Source organism: Miniopterus schreibersii (assembly GCF_964146895.1).
Source record: "Miniopterus schreibersii genome assembly, chromosome: 1".
Taxonomy (NCBI): domain Eukaryota; kingdom Metazoa; phylum Chordata; class Mammalia; order Chiroptera; family Miniopteridae; genus Miniopterus; species Miniopterus schreibersii.
In genome coordinates, this window is record NC_138101.1 from 91,370,164 (window position 1) to 91,382,961 (window position 12,798).

A 12,798-nucleotide genomic window follows, 5' to 3' on the forward strand; every position below is an offset into this window, starting at 1 on the left:
AAGAAAGGGTAAAATTCATCGTTAGATATTCTCAATTTGATACTATAAATTATACCAATAATTCTGTGCCAAGTTTTGAAGCTGAAGAGCTAATTTTTCTTTAAATGCCTTTGACAACATAGTTTATAGTTTTTAAAAGCATTCCAGAAACCCACCTACACGTTTTTGAGTGTGCATGTGTACAGCTATGCAGTGCTCTGATTGCAAGCCAAATGATCCTCAGATTAATGCTGTCTTAGATTCTTTCTAAGGACGTAAAATCTTTTTTTTTTTTTTTAAATATATCTTTATTGATTTCAGAGAGAGGAAGGGAGAGGGAGAGAGAGAGATAGAAACATCAATGATGAGAGAGTCATTGATCGGCTGCAGCACGCAACCCGGGCGTGTGCCTGACCGGGAATCGAACCCTGATCGCCTGGATCCTAGGTCGATGCTCAACCGCTGAGCCAGGCCCGGCCGGGCCTAAGGACGTAAAATCTTTGACCTGAGAGAGTAGGCTTCTTTGTAATTACTGCTTTTGAAAAACAAACAAACAGAAATCACATTTCCTTTTTTTAGGACTTTGAAAGCAAAAGTCCTTCACTTTAGCTTGCTCATGCTCTGCATATTTGTCTTGTTTGTGTCAGGCACTAGAGGGGAGTGTGGTGCCATACAAGTGCGGGGTTCTGCACACCACACACAGCCTGCCATGCCCCAACACAGGGAAAGGTACAGCAAAGAAGGGCTTAGAAAAATATTTCTCAAGATTGAAATAGGACAACTGTGGTTTCTGAAAAATCTACTGAGATCTAGGTTTTACACAAAAATTCCCAGCATAGTTCTTTGATCCCTTGCAAGTTACAATAGCATTCAAATAACTTGATTTTCATAGTTTTACTGGTATTATAAAAGGATATATGCTTACTGATTTTTTAAAAAGGAAGTAAAAAAAATATAGAAAAGTACAAAGAAGAAAGTGACTGCAACCTGAATCACATTATATACTCCCGTTGTATGAGGGAGGGTTCTTTGAGACATCTCTCTCCTCTTTTCCACATGTAGAAATATGCATACAATTTCAAGTACATGGAATAATACTGAACCTGCTGTTTCTGGAATAGTACTGTTGCAGGTAAAGCAGACATCTTTCTGTGGCAGATGACTTGATTCTTGCTAGGAAATCCTAGTGGTTATGAGTAGGGAGAATCATAATAGTTCCAAGGTTTAAATCCTACTCTACTCACTGTGATATTAAGCAAGTGATTCAGCCCTTCTCTCTGTACCTCAGTTTCTTCATATAAAAAAATGGGAATGATAATATTACTTAATCAGAGAGTTGGCATGAGGGTTAACTCAGACCATATATTTAAGTGTTTAAGACAGTACCTGCAACATAATAAGTACTTACTACATTTTAACTATTCTTCTTAACTAAATACAATTTCAACCTCATGGTAACACTAAAGTGTGTCTTTTTTAAACTTTGCTCATTTTTATTTATTTTTTGTTAATCATCACCCAAGGATATTTTTTCCATTGATTTTTAGAGAAAGTGGAAGAGAGGGAGGGGGAGAGACAGAAACATCAATGTGAGAGGAACACATCGATTGGTTGCCTCCCGAATGCGCCCTGACCTGGAGTGGAGATCAAACCGGCAACCCAGGTCTGTGCCCTTGACCAGGAATTGAACCCATGACCCTTCCGTGTGCGGCCCAACACTTTAACCGCTGAACCACACCAGCCAGGAGTAAAGTTATTTTCTTCATATATGAAAGTGTAATATTTTTTCAAATAACTTCCATCATGATTTTTCAAAACCATTTTTTAAAGTTTATTGATTTTGAGAGAGAGAGAAACATGGATTTGTTGTTCAACTTATTTATGCATTCATTGGTTGATTCTTGTATGTGCCCTGACCCGGGATGGAATGCTCTAACCAACTGAGCTACCCGCCCAGGGCAAAACAATTTTTAACATAAATTATTACTGCTTCTACATGTAATATATACTTTCTCCACTGATGCTGATATTTGCACGCAACAAATACTGTTTGTACTTATTGATGAATTTACCTGAGATTTTAACAGAAAGAGGTTAACTACCTTTTTGCAGAGGCCTGTTTAAGAAATGTTGAACACAAGGCACCTTTAAGTGAGACTGTTTTACAATGGGCCACCTTTATAAGACTTGAGTCCAACTAAAAATCCCTGTTAATTATTAAGCTCCTATGTTTTATCTAGATACCTGACACTGCAGATTGAGAACAGAGAGCGTTTGTCTCTCAAGTTAAGCCTGAACACTGACGGGAAAATGTAGTTATCAAGGGATTAAAAAACCTAAACCTTTTTCTCTGATATTCAGTAAAGAAAGTGAGGCAGCTCCTGTCTTGGCTGGCATATCTACAGCCTCAACAATTGGTTTAGACCTCGTTTGGGATTCCTGCTTGTTTGAGCATGGCGGAGATTGGAGTTCACGCAATCCTCCTTTTGGTTATTTCTCTGACAAAGTGTCTGGAAGGCACAAAACTTCTGGCCGACTTTAAAAAATGTGCTGACTTGGAATGTGAAAGTAAGTTTTCTTTTTTTTTCTTCTTCTCTTCTTAAACTGAGGCTCTGAAATGACATAAAATGTTATTGTAGACACGTCTGATAAAAGTGATCATGAATATCATTGAAAAATATTTGTAATGATAAAGTATAGTTCAGTATAAGAAGAAAATGCTGGAGCAACACATTTTGTGATAGCTTTTATTGTAAATATACAAATGGGCAAAGATCAACCTGATATAGAAATATATCAGAAATTATGAAGATATTAATCCAGACCTCAAGAACAAACTAATCAGCAATTTTACTCTTTTTAGGATAAACATAATTTATATTTAAAAAGCTATCAAGCCATTTAATGGATATTCCTTTTCTCTCTCATGTGGTTTTTAAAATTTATCTTTATTGTTGAAAGTATTACAGGTGTCCTCTTTTTCTCCTCCCATGATGGGTAGTTCCTGACTTATGAAGCCCTTATGGTTTTTAGTTTCTATTTCACAATCAGAACTTTCTGATTCTTATGAGTTTTATAAAAATGTTCTTATTTCAAATCATCAGGATTTACTGTCTAAACTTCATCAAACAATAATTTGTGTTCACTTAAAATGTAAAAATACCGAAATCAGTGTTAAAAGTATATAATTTTATTTATATCCTTGAATATTAAACTTCCTCTATTTTCTACAAAGATAAATTAATTTTATTTTATTCCTTAAGAGCTTAATTTATTCTCTGTTTTTAGCATTCTGGTGCAAAATGAATCCCAGACAATAAACTGGTGATCTAGTAAAAAAAAGAATTGTATCCCAATATGTCATAATTGCTTTAAACAAATTCTATCTCTCCAGTATGTGAGAATAACTTCTGATTTACAACATGTAAATTAAAAATGAAAAACATTATTGATATACACAGATAATTTACAAGTAAATTTGTTTATGAATCAACATTTTCCTTAACCATTTGGATATTTAATTTAATATGTGGAGGTTTACTAGATGGTGTTTTTATAAGAGTAATAATCTTTCTTCCCCTTTTTACAACCTCATTTTCATTTCCTTTGGGGCCAGACACAGAATATGGAATGGGTACATTCAAATTTATAGTAATTTATAATATTATTTTAACTTTCATTGCATGACTTCATTAAAATGTTTTACATATGTTAGTATAATTATAATAGTTTATTTGGTAATATATGTTACTTTATGTGTAACATCTAGTATACATGGTTATTATCGTTCATAGTTATTGAGGGCCTATTATATATTCTGGGTCTGGGTGGGGGGTTTGTATCTAAGAGGAATAAAATTAAATGTAAGATAAGCTTCTTGACATCCAGGAATTTTCATTCTTGTCTATGGACAAGACAAGTCCATATTCGACAGTAAATACCGACACAAGGTACGGATAATAAGTACTGTTGAAGTTCAGAGAAGGGGCGGAGTAAGCTGGATAGATTAGGGATGCGTCATGGGGGAGGCAGGTAGGAGTTCACCAGGAAGGAAAACTGACGGGTTTCCAGGCTGAGGAAACGGGAGAGAAGCTCAGGATATGGAAGGTGGTTGCTGCAGTGAAAAGAACCTCCGTGCAAATCTAGCCCCACCATTTATCAGGTGTGTGACCACCGCTCTGAGACTTCAGTAAAGTTTGATTTATTAGACCGAGATGAGTTTATTTACCTCGTAGGTCTGTTTTGAAGATGTAACGAAATATGTTAAAGAGCTTATCAAAATGCCTTGAATTTTATAGGTACCAGGAAAAACACTAATTATGTTTTCTTTCCTTTCCCTGTTCATTGGAGAATGATAATGACACATTCCAGGGACAATGGACAGAGGAGACTGTAAGGGAATAAGAGGAAGTCGTTTTAAATAAGGAAGGTAGACTAGGCTGTGGGCAGCCTTTGATACTGAGCCAAAGAGTTTCGAATTGATTCTGTGTGCAGTAGGAAGTCTGTGTAGGCTTTTGAGGCCATAAATAATATGAAGAAAATAGCATTTGGAAATACATGGGATGGAATGAAGGAGGGAAAGATGGGAGGGAGAGAAATAACATTTTAATTTAAATTCTGTGTTTTTCTTTACATATCTACATAGCTTTAATAAGCAGAGCCTTAGCCGTGAGAGATTACAGAGGACCTGACTGCCTATACCTGAACTTCACTAAGGGAGAAGAAATATCTGTATATGTTAAACTTGCAGGAGAAAGGGAAGATTTGTGGGGAGGAAGTGTAAGTATCTAATCTTAAAAATTGAATGCAGAATAAATGGCCAGCTTACACAAGGATGCCTGCTTTTCATCTCTAAAGGAATTTCAAGAACTTCAAAGCACCTTATATATATGTACACGCACACACACACACACACACACAGTAATATATATTAAAAACCCTTAAATAATTTAAAATATTTTTTAAATTTTTATTTATTGATTTTAGAGAGAGAGAGGAAGGGAGGGAAAGAGAGAGAAAGAAAGAAAGAAACATCGACTTGCGGTTCCTTTTTTTTTAAAACAATTTTTATTATATAAATCCCTTTATTTTTTTAATATATCTTTATTGATTTCAGAGAGAGGAAAGGAGATGGAGAGAGACAGAGACAGAAACATCAATGATGAGAGAGTCGATGAGAGAGTCATAGATTGAGCCCACAACCCGGGCATGTGCCCTGACCGGGAATCGAACCTCGATCACCTGGATCCCAGGTCGACGCTCAACCGCTGAGCCACGCCTGGCTGGGCTGCTGTTCCTTTTATTTATGCATTCACTGGTTGCCTCTTGTATGTGCCCAGGTTGAGGATTGAATCTGCAACCTTGGTGCATTGGGAGGATGCTCCAACCAACTGAACTACCCAGCCAAGGCCAAAACCTTAACATATTTAAACAAACAAAAAATGGCCATGTTTAGAATTGGTTTCAGGATTTCTATAAAGTAGCTTTTGGGAAGGCAGTCTGGTTGGGATGGAAGTCTAAGAGTGCCTTGAAATTATTTTTACATAGCATGCATAGTTTTTGAACACAGATTACATATTTTTTTTGGAGAGACTTTAGAGGTGCTGATGAAGATTATGGGATGACTAGGCAACCCCAGTCATCCCTTGGTGCTGCAAATTGCCAGGCTTAAGAGAGACTAGGAAGTTTTAATCAGATTAAAAAACATGTCTTTCTGAGCAAATAAAGGATTGAGTTGTTATTGAAAAGATCCTCAGATAACCTAGGGAAGACTTTTCATGGAAAAAATGAACAGGGAGAGCCTTCTATTTGGCCCAAAGTCTTATTACACTAAAATTCCTAGAAGCCAGAATCATCTCTCTGAATATATAACACAGAAAAATTCATGATAAGTGTTTTCAGTTGAAAATAAGTTTGGGTATTTGATTATATCATCATGCTTTATAATGAAATGAAAGGACACTCAAAGATTTTTACTATCTTGATGAATCTCTTTTGGTCCTTTGGAGTTTAAACCTTTTACCTTATTTTGACATCCTGAAAATGAGGACTATGTCACCTCTCTGTCTAGCTTCGCCTACTCCCACTACCATTCCCTTGCTGTTTGATATCCCTGATTTGCTAGTGTACATCTGTGGCCCACCTGGGCAGGGAAGGTCATCAAGGAAGGAGGAAAATTAGTATATGGGATGATTTTCCCTCTGAAGTTTGAAAAAATGGCATTTTACAACTTGGCTCTTTGTTCTCTCAAATTAATGATGTTTCTTTTGAATAACAAAAGGAATATGATTTCACTCACTTTCTTTTAGATAGCAAATAAAACCCAATTAATATATGTGATTGAAATAGATGAAAGCCAAGGACTTGGGGCAAAATTAGTTTCAATAGTTGTTACTGCTCTGATCACTCTTCCTTGCTAATCTCTGTTCTTCATTTTGATAGAAAGGAAAAGACTTTGGATATTTTCCCAGAGACGCAGTCCAGATCGAAGAGGTGTTTATATCTGAAGAAATTCAAATACCAACTAAAGTGAGTAAATTTATTATGGTTATTAATTGAATTTAAAATTTCTTGGCTAAAATAGTTTCTGAAGTATAAGTGTCCCCTGATTATATATTTTATAGAGTGAATTCATAAAACAGTTGGCCTGAGAACTCAGTTTAGGAATAGTTTGATTGTGTGACTAAAATTAGGTAAGACTAAGTTATGACAGGTAAACCTTTTGCTTTCTGAAAAATTAACAGACAAGCTGCAGAGTGCAGTGGTTGGGTTCTGGAGCTGGACCGAAGTCAAAGCCTGACTCAGCTCCTTAGTAGCTTTGAGGTCTTGTGGGCCTTAATTTTCTCATTTGTAAGATGAGGATGATGATTATAATATATTGCTACTTCATAAATGTATTTATTTATTTATTAAAATATATCTTTATTGATTTCAGAGAGAGGAAGGGGGAGAGAGAGAGAGAAGCATCAATGATGAGAGAGTCATTGATCCGCTGCCTCCTGCATGCCCCCTAACTGGGGATCGAGCCCACAACCCAGGCATGTGCCCTGACTGGGAATTGAACCCCTATCTCCTGGATCCTAGGTCGATGCTTAACCGCTGAGCCACGCAGGCCGGGCCCTCATAAATTTATTGAGGAAAATGTAAGCATAGCTAACATGCATAGAACAGCACTTTAGTGAGAGCTATGTAAATGTTAGATATTATTACTAATGTTATTGTTCTACATGGACAAAATTTATTTCCCATCACACTCTTGTTAAGAAAAATAATATAAATGGAGCCACTCTAAAATGGAGCTGTAGCTGCCATCCCAGAGGAACTGCTTTGCATGTCTTATGCCTCAAAACTTTGGAATATTAAAGCAGGGCAAAATAACCTTTGGACTGGCTCTAAAGCAACATCGTGTCCCAAGGATAACAGGAGAGTAGATATTATGACTACAAGACTAAAAATTAAAAACATTGTTTAGAATTAGCATCACTGTTAGCTTATCTGCACCAATAGCAATGCCTTCCTTCTATTGATGTAATTGTTCCCCTTCCCTTTCTCATAAATACGCCTTGCCTTTTGTCTCCTAATCAGAACACCATTTGGTTTTCTGCCTGAATAAGTGATTCCTGAGTAGCTATTCTTTTTTATCTCAAATAAATGCTTGTTGCCTCTTATTGTGAAAGGCCTTTTGTTTTTTAGGTTAACACTCTTATAAGTCTCATATCTGCACAACCTCTTTTTCTGTTGGAGTTTTAAATAACCTTGATAATGTTGGGCTTAATAATGAGAAAGGGAATCAGAAGGCGACTTTTCAATGTGTGGATTTGATTAGCCCGTTTAATTCAGATTCAAGGTTAAGCCAATTTACGTTACGAGAGAGCAGCGTGAAGTGAATCTGCCTAGTTACGCAAACTGTCTATTTAATCTGGCCCCTGCCCAGCACAAATTCTGGGATTAACTGTCTATTTACTGTGTAATTACTGTCCTGTCAGTTCTATCTCCAAAATACACCTGGAGTATATTGTCTTCTCATCATTCTCACTCTCCCCTTTAGCTCTAATCCAAGGCTCCTCTTAATTGGAATACAACAATAGCCTCCTAACTGACCTCCTTTCCTCTACTTTTGCCTTCTCCCAACCCATTCTTCAAACAACAAAGAATCTTATAAAAACAAAAAATTGTCAGATGATGTCATTCCTTTGGTTTACAGCCCTTTCATGGCTTTTCATTGAACCTGGAATCAAGCCCTGACTCCTTACCCTGGTTCTACATGATCTCTTTTGCCCGGCTTGCTGACCGTGTCTTAGGCCTCGCTCCCCTCACGCACTATGCTCCTGGCCACGCTGGCCTGCTGACGGTTCTTACAACACGCCAAACTTTTCGCCAGCCCAGACTCCCAAACCGGCTATTCCCTCTGATTGAACTGCTTTCCCCAAGTTCTTCCCTTGGCTAGTTCCTTCTACTCTTCTTAGCTTAAACATCAGTGCCTCAGAGAGGCCATCCATGATGATTCTTATGGAATTACTGCTTCTTAATCACAGCTTCCATTTATTTCCTCCATAGCGTTTATCACAATTTATAATTACCTTTTTTTCCATTTTGTTTACTGTAGAATTCCAGCACCTAGCACAGTGCAGATCATGTAGTAAACATACAGAAGTCTCAAAATTTTAGGTCAGGTTCCCTGGGAAATAGACTCTGAGATGGACCTTTGCATCCAAGAAGTTTACTGTGGAGTCTTCTTGGGAATAATAGCACCTGTGAGGGAACAAAAGAAAAGAGAGAATTGGGCAGATAGAGAAACTGAACTGTGATGTAGTTGCAACAAAGGTTTCAGTAGATTGGATAAAGAACTCTGAAGCTGGGATGTCCTTTCAGAGTTGTCCTGAATAGAGGCAAGGGGTTGGGCCTTTATACCCTTGCATTACTGGCTCATCTGGGGTAGTGTAACTTTGATCTAGGTAGGCTAGTGTATTCCAGAGATAGTTACTATTCTAAGCACTTGATTCATTTAATCTTCAAAACACTCCTCTACAGTAGGTGCCGTCATTATTCTCATTTTACAGATGACAAGACTGAGGCATAGAAAGGTCATATAATTCACTCAAGGTCACAGAGCTAGTAAATGGCGGAGTCAGGATTTGAACTCAGGGTTTGGCTCTGGAGTCTGCTCTTAATCACTATATTGCAGCACCAAACACATTGTAAAATTACAATTCTCAAGTTTATTTTAAAAAATTCTGGGCATCATTCTCATTTCATAATGGTGATAACCAAAGAGCAGTGCATATCAGTTAGAAACTTTCAGATTAAAAAACATAGCTTTACCATTTTTCTTCTTGATGATTTGGTTGTTCTGTGAGATGAGAAAGGGTATCCCTACCTCTCTTGGCTATAAGCAATATCTCAATAAAAGAAGTCTAAATGTCGTAGTGCAACTTTTATCCAGTCCTTCATGCTTTAGAGTCTCTGGTCTGTCTGAGCTGTGACCATGTGCTGTGAAATTCCCTTCCCTCAAACCACCACACAGCTCCATGTGTCCATTCAGTGCAGTCTTAAGAGGAAGAAGATTTTATTGACATGTTTGCCTTTTCACCAGAGTTTGTTTGCAGAGTGTACTCAAAGACTTGTCTCTGCTTCTCAAATTCTTCAACTATTTGATAACAAATAAATCCTAATATAAAATGATTTTCATTTAAGTTTATATCATTAACCTGAAAAGTCAGTTGTGATACAACAGACAGTGTCTGAGATTAGGAAATCTGATTTTAGCTTTGCTCTGCTGTTGAGTTACTTGTGTGGTCTTGGGAAATTCAATCTTTTTTTTTTTTTTTTTTCCTTTTAGGAATCTGATTTTCTTTGTCTTCTTGGAATAAGCTACACATTTGAAAATGAAGATAATGAGTTAGACAGTGATGATGGTGAAAGTATATACTCATATGAGGAAGATAAAGACCAAAAATCTAGTGTATATGAAAATGATTTTCAGACAGAACTGGACTTTTATTCAGCTTCTGAAAGTACTTGGTATGAAGATCAATTTCCATCATCAGAGGCTCCTGATGATATCAGAAAAGCTAGTGACTCAAAAAATTGGGAAGGAGTAGAAGCTGGAAGTGTGAAACAGGATCCTGTTTCAGAAGAGGATTATGTCCAGCCATCTTCAACTGTGCCTGACGTGAAAGGATGGTTTGGATTCAGAAGGGAACAAGCAGAAACGAACACTTTTGAATCAGGTATTGAACAAGAAAGCTCATTTCAAAGGAGAAAAATAGCAGAAGATGGGAATGACCTCGAGGAGTTAAATAACGGTGAGCCTCAAACAGAACATAAACAAGAATCTGAATCAGAGCTCAGTTCAGTGCCAAAGAAACAGTCTGAAGCGCCTGAGTCAGAGCACATTCTCAACCCTCAAGCTACTGGTTGGTTTGGCGGTGGATTTACAAGTTACTTAGGTTTTGGAGGTGAGGACACAGGGCCTGAATTATTGTCCCAAGAAAGCAATCTACCACTACAAGATGTTCCTAATTCTGTACCATCTGAGGAAGAACCCACAGTTCCATGTACAGAAATACTATCAGAAAAAGAAGACACAATCCCTAATAATAGCTCAATTCTCAAAACAAGTTGGTTTGATTTTGGTTTTAGTATGCTAGGCTTTGCAAATGCCAATGAAGGTAAAATGATAACATATAATGGAAAAAATGAAGGAGATGGTAAAGGAGATAAACAGGAACATCCTCCAACAAGTGAATTTGACCCTGATAAGGAACAAGAAATAAAAATAATAAAAATTATGGAAACTGAAGATCAATTAGGCAAGGAAGGTGTCTTAGAGAAAACAGACGATTCTGATACCTTACCATATTTTAAAAATTTCTTGTATAATTTTGACAACCCTTGGGACTTTCAGAAGGAAACAGAATTGCTAATTCCCAAAAAGATACTGGATGAAAATAATGTATTTGAAAATGATGAAACAGAAGAATTTTCAGTTGAAAATGATCCCGCAGCTAATACAAAAGTTATGATGTTAAAAAGCAGATACAGTCAGTCAGGTTGGTATAAAAATATCTATAATATAATTTATTTTTAAAATATAATGCATATGTATTTATAAGTACAAATGTCCAGGAATCCATATTCTCAAAATACTTAATAATCAACAACATTATTAACCACCCTTTTATTCATTTCTGATTTATTCTGGGACTTAGATCTTAATATTATAAAATAAAATCCCAAGGGAGAAAGAATGATTGAAAATACAGGAATGTTCCAGGAAAACCTTAAGGTATTTTACAATAAATTTTTATTTTTATTAAAATAGTATATGTAAACATGTTTAAAAATATAAATAGTGCTAAGGCTTTTTTTTTTTTTTTTTTTTTAAATCAAAAGAAATTTTATTCTCTCTGTACATCTCTATTCCTACCTCTTTCCCTGGGACAATCATTTCTTCTTCATCTTGCTTTTTTAAATCGTCATCGGAGGATATTTTTTTCATTGCTTTTCAGAGAGAGTGGAAGGGAGAGGGAGAGAGAAACATCAATGTGAGAGAGACACATTGATGGTTGCCTCCCACACATCCCCCCAACCAGGGCCGGGGATCAAGCCTGCAACGGAGGTTCTTGCCCTTGGCTGGAATCGAACCGGGACCCTTCAGTCTGCGGGCCGGTGCTCTAACCACTGAGCTAAACTGGCCAGGGCATTCTTCCTTTGTTTTAAAGCAAATTTCTTTTAGTATTTATCTCTATTTTCTAAATAAAATCTTTATATTGTTCAGCTTTGATTAATCTAGTTTAAATGTTCATTGAATTCCTGTTCTGATAGATGGGGATTTTTGCTCATTGACACTCACTTTTTTTTTTTTTACATATATCTTTGTTGATTTCAGAGAGAGGAAAGGAGAGGGAGAGAGAGATAGAAACATCAATGATAAGAGAGTCATTGATGGAGCCCGCAACCTGGGCATGTGCCCTGACCGGGAATCGAACCCTGATCACCTGGATCCCAGGTCGAAGCTCAACCGCTGAGCCACGCCCGGCCGGGCGACACTCACTTTTTAGCTCATTTATACCTTCCCAATATAATTATAGTTGAATGTTTGTTTGTTTTTTTAAAAAGAAACTTAAGCTAAGGGAAACTTCAATAATTCAAAATAGTCTTGATTCCTAAATGATATTTTATTCTAGGTCTGTATCCCCCCCCCCCACCCCAAGAAGAACTATGTTAACAAGGGTTTTCTTAAGTGTACAATATAATAAGGAAACTCAAGTTTTCAACCTTTCAATTCTGGGATCAACAGAGGGCAACAGAAGAGAGCATAGTACCATAGGATACTTCTAGATCTAGATGTCCAGATATCTAGCAACTCCTATGAATAAAAACACTGGGATTTTGTTTATATTTTTTTTTATTGATTTCAGAGAGAGGAAGGGAAAGGGAGAAAGAAAGAGAAACATCAATGATGAGTCGTCATGGATCAGCTGCCTCCTGCACACCCCCTGCTGGGGATCGAGCCCAAAACCCAGACACGTGCCCTGACCAGGAATCCAACTGTGGTCTCAACTGCTGAGCCACGCTGGCCGGGTGGGGATTGTTTTTTTAAGTAAAGAATTACATGACTTTCCTACATCTCCATTCTGATGTCTCTGTGATGGACACATTAGAAACTCTGCAAATAAAAGTCCCACAAAACTGCCAGGCCAGCATGGCTCAGTAGCTGAAAGTCAACCCATGAACCAAGAGGTCAAGGTTCCATTCCTGGTCAGGGCAGGTGCTGGGGTTTGGGCTGGATCCCCAGTGGGGGCCTGCAGGAGGAAG

At 37.2% G+C, this 12,798-nt stretch overlaps 1 protein-coding gene across 3 annotated transcripts in view; it reads left to right on the top strand.

Annotated features, from left to right (window-relative positions):
- The first annotated feature begins 2,217 nt into the window (after nucleotides 1–2,217).
- Nucleotides 2,218–12,798, top strand: part of MIA2 (MIA SH3 domain ER export factor 2) — a 77,078-nt gene continuing 66,497 nt past the window's right edge. For 2 of the 3 annotated variants that reach the window (XM_081122834.1, XM_081122839.1), the window contains exons 1-4: nucleotides 2,218–2,547; nucleotides 4,625–4,758; nucleotides 6,421–6,507; nucleotides 9,818–11,030. In XM_081122834.1, coding sequence (XP_080978960.1) covers nucleotides 2,433–2,547; nucleotides 4,625–4,758; nucleotides 6,421–6,507; nucleotides 9,818–11,030 — 1,549 coding nt within the window. In that variant the 5' untranslated portion in view covers nucleotides 2,218–2,432. The remainder of the gene's footprint in view (nucleotides 2,548–4,624; nucleotides 4,759–6,420; nucleotides 6,508–9,817; nucleotides 11,031–12,798) is intronic. The other variant, XM_081122840.1, reaches the window with a different exon arrangement.